Source organism: Colletotrichum fructicola (genome assembly GCF_000319635.2).
Source record: "Colletotrichum fructicola Nara gc5 chromosome Unknown KSG_Nara_v1_contig01, whole genome shotgun sequence".
Taxonomy (NCBI): domain Eukaryota; kingdom Fungi; phylum Ascomycota; class Sordariomycetes; order Glomerellales; family Glomerellaceae; genus Colletotrichum; species Colletotrichum fructicola.
The window spans coordinates 7,500,887-7,522,186 of NW_027094051.1; the positions used below are offsets into that span (position 1 = coordinate 7,500,887).

At 54.7% G+C, this 21,300-nt stretch overlaps 9 protein-coding genes across 9 annotated transcripts; 5 read left to right on the plus strand and 4 right to left on the minus strand.

Moving 5' to 3' along the window:
- Positions 1–131: 131 nt before the first annotated feature.
- Positions 132–706, plus strand: CGGC5_v002130 (uncharacterized protein; the record flags this gene model as incomplete). Its single annotated transcript, XM_032029191.1, has 2 exons — positions 132–262; positions 322–706. 2 exons carry the CDS (start codon positions 132–134, stop codon positions 704–706), a joined length of 516 nt encoding a protein of 171 aa, XP_031891637.1.
- Positions 707–807: 101 nt separating this feature from the next.
- CGGC5_v002131 (uncharacterized protein) lies at positions 808–1,713 on the minus strand (the record flags this gene model as incomplete). Its single annotated transcript, XM_032029192.1, has 5 exons — positions 808–843; positions 894–1,333; positions 1,389–1,464; positions 1,542–1,576; positions 1,629–1,713. The coding sequence occupies 5 exons, from the start codon at positions 1,711–1,713 to the stop codon at positions 808–810; spliced, it is 672 nt and encodes a 223-aa protein (XP_031891636.1).
- Positions 1,714–2,383: 670 nt separating this feature from the next.
- Positions 2,384–3,378, minus strand: CGGC5_v002132 (uncharacterized protein; the record flags this gene model as incomplete). The annotated part of the gene is made up of 2 exons (XM_032029193.1): positions 2,384–3,108; positions 3,159–3,378. The coding sequence occupies 2 exons, from the start codon at positions 3,376–3,378 to the stop codon at positions 2,384–2,386; spliced, it is 945 nt and encodes a 314-aa protein (XP_031891635.1).
- A 2,001-nt stretch (positions 3,379–5,379) lies between these two features.
- On the plus strand, positions 5,380–5,987 carry THIO-1 (Thioredoxin-like protein; the record flags this gene model as incomplete). The annotated part of the gene is made up of 2 exons (XM_032029195.2): positions 5,380–5,894; positions 5,951–5,987. The coding sequence occupies 2 exons, from the start codon at positions 5,380–5,382 to the stop codon at positions 5,985–5,987; spliced, it is 552 nt and encodes a 183-aa protein (XP_031891639.2).
- A 297-nt stretch (positions 5,988–6,284) lies between these two features.
- Positions 6,285–9,405, minus strand: CGGC5_v002134 (putative WD repeat-containing protein; the record flags this gene model as incomplete). Its single annotated transcript, XM_032029197.1, has 4 exons — positions 6,285–8,727; positions 8,779–8,909; positions 8,961–9,100; positions 9,228–9,405. The coding sequence occupies 4 exons, from the start codon at positions 9,403–9,405 to the stop codon at positions 6,285–6,287; spliced, it is 2,892 nt and encodes a 963-aa protein (XP_031891365.1).
- A 3,146-nt stretch (positions 9,406–12,551) lies between these two features.
- dom34 lies at positions 12,552–13,954 on the plus strand (the record flags this gene model as incomplete). The annotated part of the gene is made up of 2 exons (XM_032029198.1): positions 12,552–12,713; positions 12,836–13,954. 2 exons carry the CDS (start codon positions 12,552–12,554, stop codon positions 13,952–13,954), a joined length of 1,281 nt encoding a protein of 426 aa, XP_031891366.1.
- A 518-nt stretch (positions 13,955–14,472) lies between these two features.
- Positions 14,473–15,519, plus strand: CGGC5_v002136 (putative oxidoreductase; the record flags this gene model as incomplete). Its single annotated transcript, XM_032029199.1, has 4 exons — positions 14,473–14,547; positions 14,605–14,615; positions 14,669–14,726; positions 14,779–15,519. 4 exons carry the CDS (start codon positions 14,473–14,475, stop codon positions 15,517–15,519), a joined length of 885 nt encoding a protein of 294 aa, XP_031891363.1.
- Positions 15,520–16,074: 555 nt separating this feature from the next.
- ITP1-1 (Itaconate transport protein) lies at positions 16,075–17,908 on the plus strand (the record flags this gene model as incomplete). Its single annotated transcript, XM_032029200.2, has 6 exons — positions 16,075–16,531; positions 16,578–16,662; positions 16,713–17,194; positions 17,243–17,490; positions 17,541–17,676; positions 17,877–17,908. 6 exons carry the CDS (start codon positions 16,075–16,077, stop codon positions 17,906–17,908), a joined length of 1,440 nt encoding a protein of 479 aa, XP_031891364.2.
- An 81-nt stretch (positions 17,909–17,989) lies between these two features.
- Positions 17,990–19,697, minus strand: aflU (cytochrome P450 monooxygenase aflU; the record flags this gene model as incomplete). Its single annotated transcript, XM_032029201.1, has 4 exons — positions 17,990–18,155; positions 18,209–18,633; positions 18,684–19,393; positions 19,451–19,697. The coding sequence occupies 4 exons, from the start codon at positions 19,695–19,697 to the stop codon at positions 17,990–17,992; spliced, it is 1,548 nt and encodes a 515-aa protein (XP_031891361.1).
- Between the last annotated feature and the right edge of the window lie 1,603 nt (positions 19,698–21,300).

A 21,300-nucleotide genomic window follows, 5' to 3' on the forward strand; every position in this document is an offset into this window, starting at 1 on the left:
GGGTTTCTCACAGACGTGATGGAGGATATAAGGGGCGAGGGACCCCCGCCAACAGCAGTCTGAGGCCCCGGACAAATCAAGAGATTCGAAAACTTCACAGCTATCACCTCATTCTCGCCATCAACGTCAACATGCGCAACTTCTTGGGTTTTCTCCTTCTGCCAGGCCTGGCTCTCGGCAGTCCGGTCCTCCAAGCCCAAGAGCCAATCTTCGAGATTCACCAAATGTTTGCCGGTGGCAAGACGCCGGCAGAAGGAAGCTTGTTCGTACATTTTAGCTCAGTTGTCGATGGTTCAAATGACTGACATCATATCTCTATAGTGCCCAATTCACCATCAGGCCGACCCCCAGCTCTGGCCTTGTGCTGTGCCGGGTAGACATGCCCGCGTCGCGCATAGTTCCTACAGTCACAGAGACAGTCTGCAAAGATCCAATCGAGCACACTACCGCGAACCAAATCACCTTCAGCCTCACACCGATGGGCGACGGCATGCATTTCAACGTCTGGTATGCCTTCACGAGCCATGGCGCGCTACACGGAGAGAGGCACTTTGGGCCGAAGGAGTTTGACAACGTGACGCTGTCTGATGGCAGGGGCTGGGTTGTCTCTTACGTCGGAGAACACTGGTTCAACGTGACCACCAAGACTGTCATGAGAAGCCCTGCGAAGGAGCTGGGAACGAAGATCGAAGAGAGCCATGCATAGACAACAGTCTAGAGCAAAGTTTTGTGCGAGGAGCTTGACGGGTATGAGAACTAATGGAATTATGAGGATTTCGGAACGAGTCTATCTGGTATGGAGAGGGCCTAAAGGTCTGCGGTTGAGCCTCCGTAAGAGTGTATCTGAGCAGTTTAGTAAACGAAGGCTCAAGTAAGAGCTTTTTTTCACTCACAGTCTGATCGTAACACCCTGCCGGCGTCTGGTACAAGTAAGCACCCGTGTTGATAAACACTTCCTGGTTCTCGCAGACAAGCCAGGCAGCCAGGTTAGGGCGGTTAATATCCGGAGTGCTCCATGTAAGTGTATCGCCCTGGAAGGCGAACGTGCCATACGTGTTCTTGGTGGTCGCAAACCACGTCTCGAGCTTCCGCTGGGTCTTGTCTGCAGGGTTCTCGACGTTGAGGTACAGCGAAGACGATCCAGTGAGGTGGACCAGTTGACCATCCTCAATCTTGAACTGACCGGCGGTGCTGGGCGAATCGAGATAGGCCTTGCTGGGCGTCCCCGTTGGCTTGGCTTGAAGGTAGCTGTGGTAGTTTGGCGAGGCGACCGCACGAATCCAGTACCAACCCGAGACAAGGGTCGTGGGGACGGAACCGCCGCCGCCAGCTGCTGTTGTCGTCACTGTCACAAAAGTCGTCGTAGCACGGGTACTGGTGCCAGTTACGGCTGGTGTGCTTGAGACTCTGGCCGATGTGGTTGTTGGTGTGCTTGATCCCGGGATACACTGGCTGTAGTAAGGGCTATTTATGGTCAGTGATTGAATACTTCTCGTGGACAGAGGCCTTTACTTCAAGACTGAGCAAGTGTATCCGCTCACGCAAGAAGTTGCGCCGGTCCAATTCTGCCCTCCACCTGTCGCCATATTAGTGCTGATGTTTTGGAACCAAAGGCAATGCAGACTGACATTGTCCCCATGCCGGAGCAGTGCTCTGGGCTTGAACCGAAGCCAACAGTAACAAGCCAGAAGCCAAGAGATTCATCACGCCCATCTTGAAGATGGTTTGTTGACAGAGATTGAGAATGGGTTTCTACAGCAGCTGACGACCTTGGCGATCAAACCAAGCATCAATGCCAAGTTTAAGAGTTTAAATACTAAAGCTGTACCAAGAGAAAACGGTTGCGTTGCATTCCCTTCCGGAAAAGCCCCAATCAGCTGGACAATTTAACGGAAGCTACCTTTCCTCTCCTTGACTGCAATTTGGTTCGTTCAATCAGAATGAGCAAAACGACCCTCGCCAACTCAGATACTAGTGTCCGTTGGGACAACGGCGCACCAGGTATATTAATTGCACCTTTCAAGGTAGCAACGCACGCCGGATGTAGGCCCGAACCAGAACAAAACCAGGAGTAAGATTTATGCGGAGTGAGTCCGGACGTCGGCTAAGTGGGCTTCGCGGAGGTCAGGCTCCGGATCTCAATCGGTCAGCCCGGACGACGCCGACTGCACATGATGCCCATTGAACTTGAGCCACGTGACCAGAATTTGTAAGACAGAAACAAATTTGATGCGCATGAATCTTCATGATGAGTGTATGGAAAGAGCTTTGCCATCTGGGCGAGTGCGAATGATAAGGATTATTGGGACGACACGGACTAAAGATTGACTTGTGATTATGGAGACGACTGGGAACCAGATTCTTGAACAGGAAGATGAAAGATTCAAGCTGACGCCCGAGCGATAAAGCCACTGAGGACATCAAGCAAGAAAGGGTCCAGTCCCATAACCTCCGCCCCATGACACAAAAGATGCCAAAATTCAGGCCGGTCATCGCCGCCGGCTTCCAAAGCTCCAATACAATTTCCACCACCGGTGGCCCCCGCGACAAAGGTCAACGTCAACAGGACCCAGCCAATGGCGTCTTCGGCGCATGTGCTTCCAGAAGGCTGGCGGAACTCGATCGTTCGCCCATTTTCGTTCCCGAGAAGACGAGCAAAGTTCCACTTGTAGACCTTTCCGTGGACGAAATCCTTTTTTCTGCCGTGGGCCCGGCCGTACGCGCTTGAGGCGGGGAAGACGCACATCGCCTCGACGACGGCGGATGTGCCGCGCTGCGAGGCCGTGTCGAGGATATCCCAACAATCTTCCATGGTCTGACAGCGTGCCATTATTGGATTCCAGCGGTTGCTTTGGCACCAATATGCTGATTCTCTGTCAGCGGGCACCAAGGCGTCGAAGCATGCCTCGTAGGTCAGAATTGCCTTGGACAGGGCGGCTAGCTGATACGGCGAGAAGTCCTGGCCGTCTTGGCTGATGTGGACGTGGGTGCTGCACTGCGGAATATTTTGGATCGATGAATGCTTCTGGATGGCGGAAAAAATGTTGCCCGTGTCTGCCAGCCAGAGGGAATCGAGGCTGAATATAGGAGACACCAGTTCAAGTGCCCCTGGATCAACGGTCAGTCTTTTCTCATCGTCTCGGATACCCTTTACAAACAGTTGTTCTTGGATGGATGTTGAGGGATGGTGATCTCCTGAACAATGGACCATTTGCGGTAGTTTGGGTCTACCTTTTCCTTGACCTGGTTGTTGACCCCCTTTTTGGTGAGACGGGCGCTGGTGTCTTGGGCCATGGTAAGCCACGTTTTGTGCTTCTTGCTACTGTTGAACGAGAGTTCGAGCTCGAAACCAAAGTTCAACGATTGATAAGCAGCCATTATTGGATATTTCAAGAGACGTTAAGTTTGAATACGACAAGAGCTGACTGTAGAGACACACGATGGTCACCACACTCAAGCTGAACAGCGGCCAGGGACATTATATGAACTCGCCGACCACCCCGGATATATCCAACCTCGGGGCGTCGCTAATGTCGACACTTGAGTCGCCCAATCCTGTTTCAAGACATGAATTACCTACGATGCTCGTCTCGCGTTTGCTGAACAGCCAGCGCCAGTCTCCTGATCTACAGAGTCTCTTCCGGAAAGGAGGTTACAGCCAACCTCCTATCGACCTCTAAGACCATGGTATTGTATGGAATCCAGACCAAGTTTTCTGTTTCATAGGCTCACAACCATCATTCTCCATGAGAGGCATCGCGAGACGCTCGCCGCCGGCGCTTGAGGCAGGAGAAACTCTGCCATGGACACTTGAATGTTACCCCTAAGCTTCCAGCCAGCTTGTACCGACTGTAGAGGTGGGGGCCGGCGAGGCCAGAAGCACTAAGCCTTGCGGTCATCGAATGAGATTACGTCTTTGACACTTGGAAGCGCCTCCGTCATTTAGAGATAGCCTGATCTGCAGGCACATCCACTTGGCGAGAGATGTCTACAGGGACCAGGCTGGGCCAGGCCGCGGATAGTTCAAGGATACATGGGCGTCAGCTCGAAGGTCTCGAGGGCCGGCTTGCTCGCGCTAATATAGGCGCCGATGAGGGTCGTGAAGGTGTGAAAGGCCTGCGTGGAGGGGCGGCGAGAGCCATGGATGAGGTTGGAGCTGGGGGCGGGCGGGCGCTTTGGGGATGGGGGGATTACGACCTTTGCGAGACATTCCATGGGGTCATCTGACGCCGGGACAAAGGAGGCTGAGAGGCTGTTGGTTCATTCTTCCGACTTCTTGTTTGCAAGACTTATTGGTAAATGGCCCGAGAACTGAAATAGAACCTGATGGGTCGGCCGAGGTTTACGTTGTGTGTCGTGGCCACATCGCTTGACGATGGCCGTCCACAGACCCGGACTCTGTGAGGATTGTGTGTCCCCCCGCAGTTGGGGCCTTCACCCTCACCAGCTTTGCGCTTGCAAAACAGAACCTCCAGGGCGGCTGTTTGGTCAACCTTGGACCATATCCAGGAGAAGTGGTGCGCCGATGACGGAAGTACGGATCCATCGTCGACAGGATGTTAGTGGATGGGCGCATAATGAAGGCAAGTTGGATGGGGAAGTGAGGGGGAATGAGAAGTCGTTATCGCAGTGCCGGAATGAGATATCGACTGGGATGGTGCGTAGTGGATGGTGAGGATCGCAGTTGAGATCGAGAGATGGCCTGGCGGTCTCTGGTGCTGGTATCCCTCCTCTGTCAAGACGGCGGTTGTACTGTCGCATAGTCGAGTAAAGGCGCCCTTCCGGCTTGACCATCAAGATCGGCAATACCTTAGTATTGTGACCAGCTATGCGTAGATCGATGCACAAGACCGTCGAGATCCAGTGACTTGGGTCGCATGCAGAAGGCGCCGGTTCGGCGGCCTGTACCAGGGAGGGGTGTGGAACTGCGCCTGCGATCTTGGAGAACACATGCAGACGGCCGCATGAGGTACAGGAGAATACCCTCGTTGAGCCTGTCAGAGCGAAGGATGGAAAGTGACAAATGCTCTTTTGTGTGTTTCTCGAGCCTCTGTAGGTGTTCCGCGTGGATTACGGATGTTGGGTGGCCAATGACGGAAGCTTCAGGGAGCCAATAGCGCCTTCCCTGGGCGAGAGCACCTGGAAGGTTCCTCGGCGGCTGACCCCACCTGCAGTCGCTGGAAATGGAAGCTGACAATTGCGACTTTTCAATGGATTTTTATTTTTTGAAGTCACATCGCGACGGCCATGATCAAACTCACATAACCCCAGTGAACATATAAACGCCACACAGAGAGCCACGGGATCTTGCTTCTCACCATTGAAACTCCAAACTGAACTGCGCACCCACAAAGCCACACAGCAGCAGCGACATCCAAAATGGTCGTCATCCACGCTTCCAACCTCGCCGACTTTGACCGGCTCAAGTCCGCCAACACGTACCTCGTTGCCGACTTCTACGCAGACTGGTGCGGGCCCTGCCATCAAATCAAGCCCATGTACGAGAACCTCGCCAACACCCACGGCCAACCGGGCCATTTGGTCTTTGTCAAAGTCAATGTCGACTCTGCGACCGACGTCGCCCGCCGCTACGGCGTGACCGCCATGCCCACCTTCATGTTCTTCGAGAACGGTCAGCCTTACAACGGCGGCCGCGCCACCATCCGCGGCGCTGATCCGCGGAGCTTGACCACTACCATCCAGGAGCTGGGCCAGTTGGCGAAAAAGAAGGCTGCCGACGACACCGCCGCGGCCGTCAAGAAGGCCGAGGCCGAGAGGAAGAGGAAGGAGGCCGAAGAAGCCGAGAAGAAGCCCGACGACGGGTCCACGGTGTCTGGGGGGTACACCCTCGGCGGGCAAAGTGGGAAGAGGTCCGACTGGAAAATGTCTCTGAGGTGAGACGTCTCATTGTGGCCTCCAAATTGATTTCACAAGTTTAAGAGCAAAACAGCATGGGAGGAGTCTCGGTAGATACCAAAGTAAATTAAATGCATACGTCTTGAGGAAACTTTTCATGTACTCCAATCCTGAGCCTGCGCCTATCGTTGCTTGTTACATCTTCCCCCCCAGATCGCCTTGAATAAAAACAAAACAAAATAAAATGCCAAATATATGTATGTATGCTGTTGTTCGTCCCTTTCTCTCTCTTCAGCCGTTACGGGGGTATATGGTATCTTGTTCATGACTAATGCGCCTCGTCAAGTTGTGCCCAGAACATCAAATCCAAGTAGACACTCATTCATCCGTCGTCGTCGCCATCTAAATTTCACACTCACTTACTCTTTTCATTTACCGTCCTCGACGAGCTTGCCGCACCCAACGCAAATGAGCCGTTGTCGCCCGCCGACCCTCTTGGCCTTGAACTCTCGACTGCCGCACTTTTGGCAATTCATCTGATCGCCTTCGTCGCTGGTGTACTCCGAGCTAAGGCGGCTAACTATAGAGTTGATACGGCCGTTGGGGCCGCTGTCGCCAGGTCGCAGCAGTTGGGGATCGGCCTCGACCTTCTCTGTAATGTCTTTCTCTATACTTGTGCCATTTTGTTCCTCCTCGACTGTCTTGTCGAAGATGCCCGGGCCGATGCTCTTGCGCCGAGACGCCTTGGTGACGTTGCTGGCCGTCGTCGGTGTAGTGTCCGCCGTGCTCATGCTGTGCCGGCCTTGTCCTTGTGACTGCGCAGCGCTCACGTTGCTGAACGATACAGATGAGCGCAGCGACGAGATGCCACGCCATCGGTTCAGGTTCCAGAACGAATAGCTTGCGCCTGCAGGATCCAGCCGAAGCTCATCGCTTTCAGCATCGTCTTCGTCCGCCGACCGGAACGAGAAGCTCGGCGTCGGCGGGATCGACGGACCCCTCTCGCGGGATGCCCGGCTTGACGTCGGACTCGCGGGCAGCTGCGGCCGCGCTTGCGGTGAGCCGGCATACGGTTGCTTCCGCGCTTCTGACGCGAGGTTGGCTGCACTCGTGTTGATTGGGGTTCGGGCCGCTTTGTTGGGCGACAGGGACCTCTCGCTCTGAGATGGCGTGAGAACCATCGAGCTGGGACGTCCATGCTCAATTCCTTGCCGCCAAGAAATAATATCAGAGCTAAGCTGAGAGGCACCCGGAGCCGCGGCTCGCGTGATGGAGCTCCGGCGTGAACGATTATGGCTGCCAACGCTGGTGCGAGTTGCGACGCTTCCGCTCCGACCCACCATACTCCCCGTTAGCCGGCTCTCATGTCTGCGCTTGATGAACGCGCAGTCTTGACGGAACACTTTGATGACGCCAGATTGGTCAGTCGTGACCAGAATCTGTCCGTCAAAATGCTTTGACTTCTCAATGTACTGAGGGGATTCCTCGGGCTTCTTCACCTGTGTTTTGGTGTCGTCATCAGATTGGCCTCCCTGGCTGGCGATGGACTCTTCGAGGCTCATAAGCGTCACGGGTGGTGGGTTGCACAGATCGTACAGAGGGTCTCCCGAGCCGCCGAGAAGTTGGCGGGACTTAGTCGGCGCGAAGATGGCCGTCGATACCCGGTCAGAGTGTGCGTCAAAGTATTCGCAAGGCTTATCCTTCTCCGAGTCTGCCGAGCGCACCGACCAAATGTACGTCTTCTTGTCTTCGCTTCCCGACACGATCCATTGTCCGTTGTCACTGAAATCCGCATGAATCTGACTGCAGGTGTTCTCCAGACCCTTGAACTTGGCGTCCAAACTCTTATCGCGGAGGTTGTACAGACGAACTCTCGAGTCGTTGGAAGTAATCAGCACCTTGACCTCCTCATCGATAACCATGGTCTTTATTCCAGTGATCTTGCTGCCTTTGGCGTTTTTGCCCCTGGAAGACCGGACATGGAGTTGGGACACGTTCTTGAGACCGTCGGTATCGTAAAACATACACATGCCCGAATAAACTCCTGCAATGGCCGTCTTGCCATCGGGCGAAAATGCCACTGCCGTAATCAAGTCTGACACGTGCGCCGAGTAGGCCACGGCCTTGTCTGGAATGCTCCAAAGTCGGAGCGTTGAATCAAGGGATCCCGCCAAGAAGAACCGGTCGTCCGTGGGATGGAAGCAAATTGATGTGGTGAAATCATTGCTTTTCGCGGCGAAGAGACACTCCTTTCTGCTGATGTGCCATAGTCGAATAGTCTTGTCCATCGATGACGATAGCAGAAAGTTGTTCTTGCTCCAACTAAGGTCGAGTACCTCTCCCGTGTGACCCCGGAACTCATGCACCGGTTTGCTCCGAAACACAGGCGCACTAAGCCTCTCCCCATTGGCATCGTTGGCACTTTCTTCGTCTTCATGCCGCCGTCTCTCTTCATGAGTCGAGATCACTGCCCAAACCCGTACCACTTGATCCTTTCCGGCAGCGGCGAAGTACTTGCCGTCTGGGCTGAATTCGGTTGCCCAAATTGCGCCGCCATTGTCCGAGCGGCGGCTACCGTTCGACGTCGTCACCGTCGCGCCTTTTTCGTCGTTTGCTTCGGGTTGCGGGATTGTCAGCTCTTGGGCAAGGAACATGCGATTGAACTCGCGGTTCTTCTTGTTGTGCGCCTTGATGCGGATGTACCGCGGGGGCTCTTTGTGATGGGGGATGTAGCCGGAACCGATGACAGAGGAAAAGACATGGGCATTATTGCCCTCAGTGCGCTGATCGCTAAAAACAGATTCCTCATCGTCGTCACGTCTCCGGCCGCCGCGCATGCTCAATCGACTCAGGAATGAACCCCCTACTTTCCTACATGCCTGTCAGTACTTGCGCCAAAGCCAGCCCATTGACGGCACCCACTTGTTCTTTGGAGCATCGAATGCGTGTACGGCAAGCTTCGTTGGCTGCTCAGGGTCGGGAAGAGGACTGTCTGGAGGTCGCCGGAGTTGTGGAGGAACAGTGTGGTCGGTGTTGGTTCGCATCAAAATGTGCTTCAACATGTCAGCTAGGTGGCCCTGAGAAGCACCGAGGGAACGTCTCACTTGGGATAACGGGTCAATGGCAGCTGGAGAATGGACAGCGGCGGGGGCAGGCTTGACGGGCTTGAGCTCCTTCGCATTCGGAGTCGTACTCCGGCTCAGCTTCGTAGGCGTCTTCTTGGCAAAGGTCGCAAAGCTGCTGCCTATACCACGATTAGCATCCACCGTCCACGTCTGCGCCACAAGGGCGACGATCAAAGGCTCCCGCGGGTCGAGTGTCCAGCGGTGAGAGATGAGAAGAGTGGCTCCAGAGCAGATCGCCTTACGTACCTTGGGTCTGGGAATCTGAAGCGGCTGGCGACTTCTGAGGTGTAACAGAGGGTTCACGGCTCACGGGGATTGGCAGACCAGGCTCGGAGGCGGACGCCGGAGGCAGAGGATGGGGTGCTGGGCCGTCATCGCGACGGCCGGCGTCCGAGAGCTTTATGGCGGACGTAGGGGTCGACATTTCCCATCATGCGCAACGTGGGCAAGGGGAAAGCCGCGCGTAAAGCTGGGTCGTGGAGGAGAAAGCTGGGTCGGTGTGATCTGAGATGTGTGTAATTGCTAATGGGCGCGCGCGGGCGGGTGAGCGAGGTAAGCGCGGGAAGGTAAGCTGAGAAGTGCCCTCGGTGGCTTTCGCGGATCTCGAATAAGCGGCCCTGTCTCTGGTGGACAACAGGTGGTAGTGAAGAGCAGGACGGTCGAGTAAAAAAGTAATACGAGCGATCCGAGAGACCCGATGGTCACGAACGGGATTGGACGGGGGAACGGGTGCGGCGGCCGGAGGGCGGGATGATTGGCGCTCCCACGGAGAGTTGTAGATGACCGACACAGTTCAAGACGAACAAAGAAGTGCGGTCCCGCGGATTGGAGATTGGGGTGGGAGGTACCGAGTTCTCGTTGGTAGGCCGCTCTTCCTCGTTCCCGTCGTTTCCGATACGACAAGCAACAGGAAACCAAGAAAGAAAAAAGATGGAAACGAGAAGAAGCGGACCGCCTCGGACAAATTGAAGTAAGGTATCTGAAGGTCGGTGTGTTAGTCGCGCGCGCGGTTTGAACGTGTTGCGTGTGGTGGTATTAATTTTTTTGGTGGTGGTGAGGCGGTTGGGCGGGCTGCGGGTGGTTGGGAATGGACCTGGACCTGGACCTGGACGCCGGGGCCGAAAACACATGGGAAATGGGAATAGTGGGAATCGGATGCTTGGAAATGGAGGCTAATACGGAGTACGCGGGATCGGGTTGAACCAGTCCGCGTATTCCGGGCGAAGTGACGGGGTTGACATGCGCAGTGAAATAGAAGAAGAGGTCGGGGAAAGACAGGGCACCGCTGCGACGCACCTTTCTGCGACACTTTCAACCAAGCAGGTCAAGGTAAGTAGGTATTCGCAAGCTACTGAAATGCCATGCAGCAACTTCAACTGCAGCTGCAAGGTCGGTGCGTAATGTCGATGTAATAATAAGCGATGACTTTGAACCAGGACTCGGCCGGGGACTGGACTTGGACTGGCTGGCTGGACCTGCAAGACTGGACAGTGACACACACAACCTTGAAAAGCAGTGCAGATGCGCGGCTTGATCCGCACGGCTTCCTTGCAATTGACCAGGATGGGTTCCCCTCGCAAAGCCGCAGACTGTGGGGGAACCAGAAACGGTTTTGTTTCCTTTTTTTTTTCTTCCGTCCTCGGGAACAAAAGGTGCGGTGCGGTAGAATGCGAGCCGAGGCAGCTGCTGCAAATGTCGTATTTCGCGTGCCTGTTGATTAATCGACAAACCAACCCGCGGGATATGACGCAAATCCCCGAGCAAGACGGAGGCCGGAGGGCGACAGGGCAATGCCAATGCCGCTTCGTAGGGGTGTAACAGCGACGATGTTGGTCGCGATAGACAAGAGTGACAGCAAATGGAAGGGAAAAGAGGAACGCAGGATGAGAGAAGAAAAGAGGATGGCGGTAGGTAAGGTAATAGGCCTAGAGGTAGGGCGAAAATAAAGAACCTGAGGGAAGCAGCGCCGAATGCAGCAGCAGCCGGCTTCAGATGTTAAAAAAGAGGAAGGTGAGGTACCTGACTGCACTGCAATGCACTGCACTGCACTGCGTTGCGACGCTCAGGGCGAAACCAAAGACGACACACGCACACTGACACTTGACTGACACCACTTGGAACGGCGCCGTCCCTCCAGGCTTCCTACGCGGGCACACTACCTTACCTTAGGTACGTTGGTGGAAGGACACTGGACGACCGCCACGACCGCCTCCACCACCACCTCTTCACCACCTCGGGTTAGCCTTTTGCCCCAGCTGGTGCAGCCAGGCACCGGAATTGTGTGTCAACAGCCACTGCCAGCATGCATCTGATTCGATCTAATCCGACCCAATCCAACCCAATCCAACTCAACCAGTTGATGGGAGATTACTTTGAACGCAGGTATCAATCAGCAGAGCAAGTCAGCATGGAATGGAGAGCAGTCTCCGTCATGCCAATGGGTCATACCCCATGCTGAGCCACATCCACATCAGGCTCATCTTTGGATCGCTTATTGTAGCATTACGTATCTTGTTACTTGTTTGAGGAGGCATAATTAATATGGGGAACAGAAAGAGAGAGGATGGACTTTTGACGGCTGAAATTCAGGACCATTTCATCCATGGATGACGTCGTCCGCCCATTCGCCGCCCGACTGTGCCCTGAGCTCAAGCCGGGCAACGCAACGCAACGCAGCGACACCGACGGCGACGACAATGACCGTCCGGTGATCTGCGATCAATGATCTGCCCGATTGAACCCTCGAGGCTAATCTGGAATCTTGTCCACAACGTCGGGCGGCGGGGTGTGTCTGTGAACAGGGCAGGGCGCCGATTTAAGGTGATGGCTGAAGGTCAAACTGTAAATCGTGCTGGCCACTGCGGCAATCAGATGACCATTGCTCTCACTCAGCATTCAGCTGGCACAGCTCTGCTGTTGTGTTGTTCACCAAGCTCTGGCCCCCCGAAACCTCTTCTTCTCCAGACTCTTACCTACATACAGAGTGTAAGCTAGGATCATCCAGTAAGACTCCAAACCCAATTGGACTCCCCGCGGGCTTGCTTAGTAGCTCCTCACGTGGCTGTATCCATGGCCACGCAGCAAACGCTACCACACCCCCGGTGAAGCCTCAACTCTGTTGCCTAGGTGCTCTTCAGCCCAATGCCTAGGTGCTCTTCTGTACTTTGTACTGCTCGACAAAAGGTCATCCCCGCATCATTGCCGGTGGCTGTTCATCCTTCAGACCAAGTAGGAAACGACACAGCCTCCGCCAGACACCTTCCCTCTTCACATCTCAAAGATGGTGTTGGTGGCGGGGCCAATCCTTATCGATAAGGTTAGTAACGATAAGGTACCTAGATAGAGATAACAATGAGCCTTAGACGCTTGGACCCCCAGGCACCCAGGTAAGCCTACTGCGTACAGAGGTGCTTCAGTGACAGAAAGGCACACCGCACCGGAGATACAGCGGGGTGGACTGTCTTAAGTCGCCCGAGAAACGTCATCCTTAGCTCCCCGACCCCTGTTCCACATGCAGCAAGGCCGGCCCAAGCTAAGGCAATCTGCCAATCTGCGTCGAGATATTTTGAAATGTTCATCCACGACTCACCCTTCTCCTTTGCGAAAAATCGCCGTCTTCCCCAGGAGCAAATCCAACAGGCCACCAAAAACATGAAGCTGGTCCCGACCAAGTCGTCGCAGGACATTGGCGAAGATGCCGTCACTCTTCTGCCCGAGGACTCTGAGGATATGGTAAGTCAAGTCGCCAGATGCTTTTGTTCTTTTCTGTTCCCTTGCCCCCCGTCGCAATGCACCGCACCGCACCGCATCGCGTCGCAACCCACGAAACCAAATGCTGACCGCCGTCGCTCCAGTGGCACGCCTACAACCTCATTAGCCCAGGCGATCTCGTCATGGCCCATGCCGTGCGCAAGGTCGTCCAGGAGACAAAGACAGGCAGCACCATCTCCGAACGAGTCCACACCATGCTAGTCATCCGCGTCAAGAGCACATTTTTCGACCCCATCGTCGGCCAACTCCAGGTCAGCGGCACCGTCAAGTCTGAGAATGCCTACGTCAGTCTCGGCCAACACCACACCCTCGACCTCGAAATCTCTCGTCCATTCACGATAAGCAAGCCCGAGGGCTGGGACACCGTCGCCAAGGAGGCCCTCTCCGAGAGTCTTTCCGACGACAAGGATGGCGCCATGGCTGCCGTCGTCATGCAGGAGGGCATCGCCAACATTTGCATCATCAACCAGTTCCGCACCGTCGTGAAGCAGCGCATCGAGAGTGTCATCCCCAAGAAGCGCAGTGCCGCATCCGAGACATCCCAGGGCATGAAGCGTTTCTACGAAAAGATCCTCACCTCCCTACTTCGCACCGTCAACTTCGATCAGCCCAGACCGTTGCTTCTCGCCAGCCCGGGCTTCGTCGCCGCCGATTTCAGGAAATACATTCAGGACGAGGGGCGAGACAAGTCGGACAAGAAGCTGTCGTCGATTGCCAAGGAGGCCATCGTGATTCACACAAACTCGGGCCATGTCCACAGTCTCAACGAGGTCCTGAAGAGTCCCGAGATGGGCACCAAGTTGAAGGATTTCAAGTTCACAAAGGAGACGAGGTTGATGGACCAGTTCTTTGAGAGGCTACGATTGGAAGACGGGCGTGCATGGTACGGAGCTTCGTCCGTTTCCAAGGCCGTCAATGAGGGAGCCATCGGACCCGGCGGCGGCGTTCTTATTATGAACAACTCCCTGTTCCGCAGCTCCGACATCCCGACAAGGAAAAAGTACGTGGGAATGGTGGACAAGGTCAAGGCAGACGGTGGTGAAGTCAGGATTCTGAGCAGCGACCACGAGAGCGGTCAGCGACTCGACATGTTGGGCAGCATCGCCGCCATCCTGTCGTATCCCATCCACGACCTGGACGACGACGAAGACGACGACGCGGCAGCAGCAGGAGATGGCGACGGCGAAGAGACCATCATATGAGATGGCTACTATTTCATTTAGACACAAAAGAATTTACTTACGACCTTATGAGATATCAAAATATTTACCCAGCGATTGGCAGCAATGTTCAAGTGTTTGCAATATTTCCAGTGATGGAGGGGCAAATGGCGGGGTAAAGCTCCCGCCTGTTCAGGCGGGCTGTCTGTGTCTGGAATGGCCTGTTGCCCCTCCCCCTCGTATGACGTAAACAGGCCCCCAAACAACTGAAACGCGATTCGTGAGTGCCCTCAGCGGTGCGATAACGGCACTGATGAGATGAGCTCGGCACAGCAACACCGAAGCTGCAGCAAATGATGCGAACGGGGCAAGGCGCAATCCCGTGGAAGAGCACACAGCTGTCCCAGTGCAGTGAGCGCAGTACCCCATGACTAATGGCCTCATTCGGGAGGACGAACCGCTGGGCTGCGAACTCGTCCCGATATCTGCGCCTTCCACTGAAACCCCCTCACTTTGACTTGCGACCACTTCCACAACGCTTTGCTGCGCGTAACCACACAATGGCCGCCGCTCTCACCCTCCAGTCCAAGCAGAAGCTTCCCAACGGCTACGAAATCCCCGTGCTGGGATATGGTGTATGTGTTGTCCCCCTTGCGCGATTATCCGCACACCAATTGCTGACAGCCGAGTAGCTCTGGAAGACGTGAGTTTGTGTGAAAACACGCCCCGGCAGTATCACCATTGACACTCGTATAGCCCCCCGGAGCAGGCCGAGGAGGTCGTTATTGAGGCCTTGAAGGTTGGCTACCGCCATGTAAGACCACCGTTGACCCACACAGCTCGCCTGGGAGATCTGACATTCGCAGATCGACTCGGCCGCCTCGTACAAGAATGAGGCAGGCTGCGGAAGCGCCATTCACAAGACCAAGGACGTCCCTCGGTCCGAGATCTTCTTCACCTCCAAGGTCCGCCATATCAACTATGATGGTGCCAAGACCCAGGTTGAGAAGACCCTTAACGAGACCGGTCTCGACTACATTGACCTGATGTTGCTTCACTGCCCTTACGGCGGTTCCCAAGGTCGCAAGGGCGCCTGGAAGGCTCTTGTCGAGGCTCAGGAGGCCGGAAAAGTCCGGTCCATCGGCGTCAGCAACTACGGCGTGCACCACCTTGACGAGCTTGAGACGCACATCAAGGAGCTGGAGGCGGAGCGTGGGGCCGGCAAGGGTGGCGTCATCGCCGTCGCACAATACGAGATTCACCCGTGGTGCGCGAGAAACGACATTGTCCAGTGGCTCCAGAAGCGCAACGTCGCCATCGAGGCATACAGCCCGCTGGTCAGGGGAGAGCGATGGGGCGAAAAGAACCTCAAGGCCCTCGCCGACAAGCACGGCAAGTCCGAGGCTCAGGTCCTGCTGCGATGGAGTCTGCAAAAGGGATACATCCCCCTGCCCAAGAGCGTCACCCCCGCGAGAATCCTGGCCAACACCGAGGTCTACGACTTTGAGCTGTCGGACGAGGATATGAAGTCGCTCGAGACGGACGAGTACGCGCCAGTCTGTTGGGACCCGACTGTCAGCCCCTTGGACGGACCCCAGGATGGTTGAGCTTGAATAGATTGCTTGTCTCACTTTCTCACGACTTGTCTCGGCGGGACGTATACCGATAGGCCGGCACCGATAGAGCAAGAGATAGAAAACAAACGACACTTCATTTACCGTTGACCAAAGTGCCGTCGCATGTGAAACCGCCGAGGTCAAGCTTGCGAACTTCTGGAAAGCCTTGTTCGACAGTCTTGGCGTTCTCGCGGCCACCGGCCACAATCTCGGGCACGTGTGACGACCTCTCGATGTCGACTTCATTTCCCGGATAGAGAGTGCCGATTCGGTCTCAGTCTTCGCAACGTCGACCGAAAGGGACATGAGCTTGCTCGACTGTATGTTATGATCAGAGGGAGAAAAAAAAAAGAATGACTTATCTTCTTATCATAGACAGCCGCAATCATCTGCCATCTATGCTCAACACTGGGAAAACGTCCGTCTTCTCAAGCCAAGACATCCCCGGAGATGAGCCATGGATAAAAGCCTCCATAATGATGTGCTTCCTCTTACTCTTGTCGAGAGAATTGCTTGGTGTCGACATCTTCTCTCGCCCGGCCCAGGATGAAAGAAACCAACACATCAGCACGACCGAGCCTTGGTGAAGGTTGCGTCGAGGTCATTAGCCCATCATCCACCATTTGCGTATCAGACCACGCCGCACCAAGAGAATCGCGCTGTGCGGGATTCTCAAGGACGCAGCGACACTGGGTCGTCTTGCTTGCAGCCCTGGCGGCGTTTGTTGCTCCTCTCAGCGTCTTCATCTACATTCCCATTATCGATACCCTGTCAGAAGAGCTACACGTATCCATCGAGTTCATAAACATTACGATAACATCCTATCTCATCGTTCAAGGGCTTGTTCCGGCTTTGCTTAGCAACATTGCCGATCATGTTGGACGTCGACCGGTGTATCTGGTCTCATTTTTTACGTTCTCTGTGTCGTGCATCGGACTAGCACTGCAACGGTTGTACTCCGAGCTGCTTATTTTTCGAATGATGCAAAGTGCCGGAACATCAAGTGAGCTTCCACCTCAAATGTCATCGAGCCTTGCTGACTTTAGCAGATCTTCTATCTCTCGGAGCTATGGTTGTCAGCGACGTTGCCCCGGCTCATTTAAGGGGAAGGTACATGAGCGCAATGCTGACTGGGTAAGCTATGGGAATCACCTAAGTAAATATTGCACTAACGTTTGCAAAAGAGTCAACTTTGGCCCCGTTGTAGGTCCATTCGTAGGAGGCATAATGGATGATGAGATAGGATGGCATCAGTCTTTCTGGCTTCTTCTCGCCTTCGGAATTGCTTGCTGGACCTGCCTCTTCTTCTTCCTACCCGAAACCTGCCAAAATACCGTAAACAATAGCATTGAGATGGAACGAAAAGTCAGCTGCCCGGTATCGTCAGCCCTAGTTCCCGACGACAAAGCGGTGGCCGCGCCGGACACCCAAGCGCTTGTCCCATCAACACACGCCTTCCTGAATCCTTTTCGGGAACTAAAGATTATTTTCCGACGGCTAGATGCGCTCATACTTGCAGGAAACGCCTTGGTTCATCTCAGCTTCACGTGTATCCAGGACTCGCTCGCTCACCTGGCCATGGAGAATTACAAGCTGAATGGATTGCAAGCGGGCCTGTGCTACGTGCCGTATGGCTTGGCCGTATTCATATCTGCATACGCAGTTGGTGCGTATATTCGCCCCCATTGCATGTTTGTATTCTGACACCGAGCAGGCAAGATCATTGATCATGACTACACCGCCGTGGCGAGGTCTCATGGCATCTCCATCAGCGATTTTGTTGGACACAACTTTGCGAGCTTCCCGATTGAACGTGCCCGACTCCGAACTGCATGGTATCTGTTCCCATTTGTAATCGCTTCAACGGTGTTTTACGGCTGGGCGGTTGAGTACAAGATAAACCTGGGCCTTATTATGATCACGCAATTCATCTGTTGTCTCGCGTCGACGGGCATTAGCAACGTGAGTTTGGAACCACCACACGGCACGTATTGTTGCTGACAACGATGCAGACTTGCCTCACATTGTACATGGACCTCCATCCAAGAAATCCCGGAGTTGCGAGTATAGCAATGAACCTAGTCAGATCCCTTGCGGCCGCGGCCGGTGTTGCTGTCGTCCAGCTGCTCGTGGAAGAGTTCGGGACAGGTTGGACTTTCACCGCATATGGGACCACCTGCTTGGCCTCTGTCCCGATGCTATTAGCAGTCAGGGCTTGGGGGCCGAGATGGCGGGAGGCAGGTAGTCGAATGGGTAGTGTGCAAAGAGGTTATTAGAAGTAGACAGCCATCAGGATACCGGCTGTGAGCTTCCTCACTTGAGCCCGGTGGCATGGCGCTAACAGGCAGTCTCCTTTGTCGCTTTCCTTGGGTCTGGATAGAACGAGTGTTGATTATCATTACACACACGCACAACGTGTTACTACGTAGCTTGAACCCTTTCACCGTCGCTGACACCATCTCTACTCAATCTGGATCTTGACAGAAATGGAACCCTTCTTCGTCTGGACGACGATCAAGTCATGGTCGTAAGAGATATCCTCCACGGTGGTGTTGTACAGCTTCGACCTGGGAATAACACGCAAAGCCATCAGGGCCGCCATGAGGTACACCTCGCAGTAAGCCAAGCTTCGTAAATGTTAGTACGGAGACCCCAAAACTTGAGGAAAGCTATGACTTACTGCTCGCCAATGCACGATCGGCTACCCTTGCCAAAGGCAAGGAGATACTTTTGGAGCTTGTAGTTGGGCTTACCATCCACCAACCAACGCTCGGGGCTGAACTCGTCAGGGTCAGGGAAAAGTTCCTTGTCCCAGTGGTTGATCATGGAGGTCATGCCGATGGGGGTGCCCCTGGGAATGACCCACTCCTTCTTGCCGTCACGGGTCTTGTAGACCAGGTCCTCCTCACGAGCAATTCTAGCCGATCGGTGGGAAACACCAGGCATCATGCGCAGGGACTCATGGATGACGGCCCACAGGAAAGGCTTCTGCTCAAGCTCGGTCCATTTGAGGTTCGAGGGGTCAACACCCCGAAGCTCCTCCATCAGGCGGGCGTACGTCGTGGGTTGCGCCAGAAGATAGTAGGTGATGACAGTGAGCGTGGCCTGTGTCGGTCAGTTCATGATGCTAGTTCGAAAGTTGGAGCACGACATACGGCAGTGGTCTCGGTACCGGCCAGCAAGAAGTTGAAGCCCTCTCCCGACAAACGGTACATGGACTTCTCAGACTCGGGCATCGTCTTGGACTCCATTAGATCGGCAAAGACTCTTCCGTTCTCAGGGTTGTTCAGAGCTGCTTGGATGTATCCAGGAATGACAACGTTCATCTGTCTCATGACGGACTTGATGTCCTCACCCATGTAGTCGGCCATCATAGGGAGCACCTGCGCCATCTTTCTACCGAGAGCATTGTGTCTCATCATGTAAGCACTCTTGAAGAATGACTTGACCCAGGTGGCGAAGTTGGGCTCCCAGCCCTCCTGGGCGATGAAGCCCATGGGTTCACCAAAGGCATACTGAGAAATGATGTCGGCAGTGAAGCAGTTGAAGGCTTCCTTCACGTCAAAGGGCTCCTTGCCAGCGGACCTGAGCATCTTGTCGATAGCAAGCTGAGCAAACTCCTGCACCTCGCCCTCCAGCTTGAGCATCTGCTGGCGGGAGAAGAACTTGGACAGGGCGCCCTTGCGCATGCGGTGGACTTCGTGGTTGACGGTGGAGAAGCCGGTGACGGACACGGGGCCGGCGCCGCCGGTGTTCAGCTGGTGCTGCCACTTGTCGCGGATGCGACCCGGACCGGCATAGATCTCATCGGTGAAGAGAGGGTCCGAGCAGTGAAGCTCATCGGGGTTGATTCTGACAATGGGGCCTCGAGTCTTTCTGTCAGAACTCAACCGTGTTCATGACTAGTGCTACCATGACTTACCGTATTGCTCGTGCATCCGTGCAATAACCTTGCCATATCTTCCAAGCAGCCACCAGTCGAAGTATGCCTCGTACAAGTAGCTCGCGGCTGCGATCTTGGGCCCAGGGAAGCGGGCCAGAGGGTGGAAAGGCGAGATGTTGTACAGCGCGACCAGGATGTAGTAGGCCACATAGAGGCCAAGGAAGTAGACAACGGCCATGGGAGTCAGAGCGGCCTTGAGACCGTCGGCTATTGAGTTCACAGCCATGTTGAACGCGAACCGCTGGGTGGCATCTACACACGCTTGGGGGGGAAGAGGGGAAGGCGATCCTCGCAGCAATGCGACTTCATGCGCATGTTTTCTATGAGACCTATATACTGCGCATGGCTGTCAAGTATCAAGCTCAAGAACTGCATTCCACTTATCATCCGGTCCACAGCCAGTCGGGTCATTCATAAAAACGGCGAGCTGAGTGGTTGACGGACTGCTGTCACAGCCCCGTCGCGGCGAGATGAACAGACACGACCACGATAGCCCCTGAGAAGGGGACACAACCCTGACGACGAGTCGACTAGTGCTGTTAGTGCGCAATCACTGTGGGGGCGGTCCACAATGTGCAGCGACTGGCCGTTGAAGAATGCCCAGTTGAGACGATACACCGATGCAGGTTTCTGGGATTTTGTCTGCCTCCCCATGGAGATGGCTCGTAGTGCATGAACTTGGGAGACGAACTCGAACGATGAGTGTCAATCATACTGGAGATCATCAGGGATAGAAGAGCCGCAGACGGTTTGCGATGTCTTGCGAAGCGAACTCTGTCGTAGGTTTTCGATACGCGGCGCGATGGATGCGAAGGAGTCCTGTCCTTGATGATCCCACACCGCTGCAGTAGGTACGAGAAACACAAGACAACACTGCCGTAATGCAACGCATCCAGCGCTAGGACAAATTGTTCACAGATCTTCAAATGGCTTTATGCGTTTTGGTTGGAACGGACCAGGGCCCGGGACGGAGACAACTCCACCTGGAATCCGCCTTCAATGACACTCTCTTCACCATTTCGCCAGCCGCCGAGGGCACAGAACTATTTGCGGCCCTTGTCAACGGCGTCAAAAAAAGAGCGAGAGACGGACCATCAGCCCCGTCCCGGCCGAGTCACGCAACGGCCCGCGATCTGGAGACGGCTGGAACGTCGTCTCGATCAGTTTCTCACACGTGCTTCTTTCTGGAATTTTGGACAGAAAGATTACCGAGGAACTCATTGCGATTGACATGATATCAAATAGCGCAGGTGAAGAATCCTGTCATTGCGTGGGATATGCATCCATGAGCATGCTTTTCGTCACAAATAGCCAATATACAGGCCCAAGACGTCGTCTTCCCAACGAAGTAAGTATCTCGCCGGTTGCCACTCTGGGCTCCATGTGAATTCCCAGGTCCCTGAAAACCCGACAGGAGGATGCGCTAACAACGTTTCACTTCTACGGATAGCTGGCTACTATTAGGTCCCGACGATAAGTCCCGACAGATAGGACAACCGTTACTGTCACCTCGGTCAGCCCAAAGTTCAGAGAGTTCAGGGCCCAATCTGCTGGTTCCGGAGATGATCGGCCGCGCCATCAAAAGGCCTCCCATCATTGACCAATTGGGAAGCGCTTGATTGACGTCCTCCACTATGTCTTCCCAAACTCGGGGTTGGTCTGGTTGGACCAACGCGGCGTGTCCTGGGACCCCATCCTCGTCAATTTCCAACGGTGGCCGGGGAACTGGGCCTACCGGGGACTGTTGCCGGTAGGATTCGAAGAAAACTCAAAGGCCCACTGTCACCAACAAATGCCAAGACACCGCGACATTTTTCTCGCACCCGGCG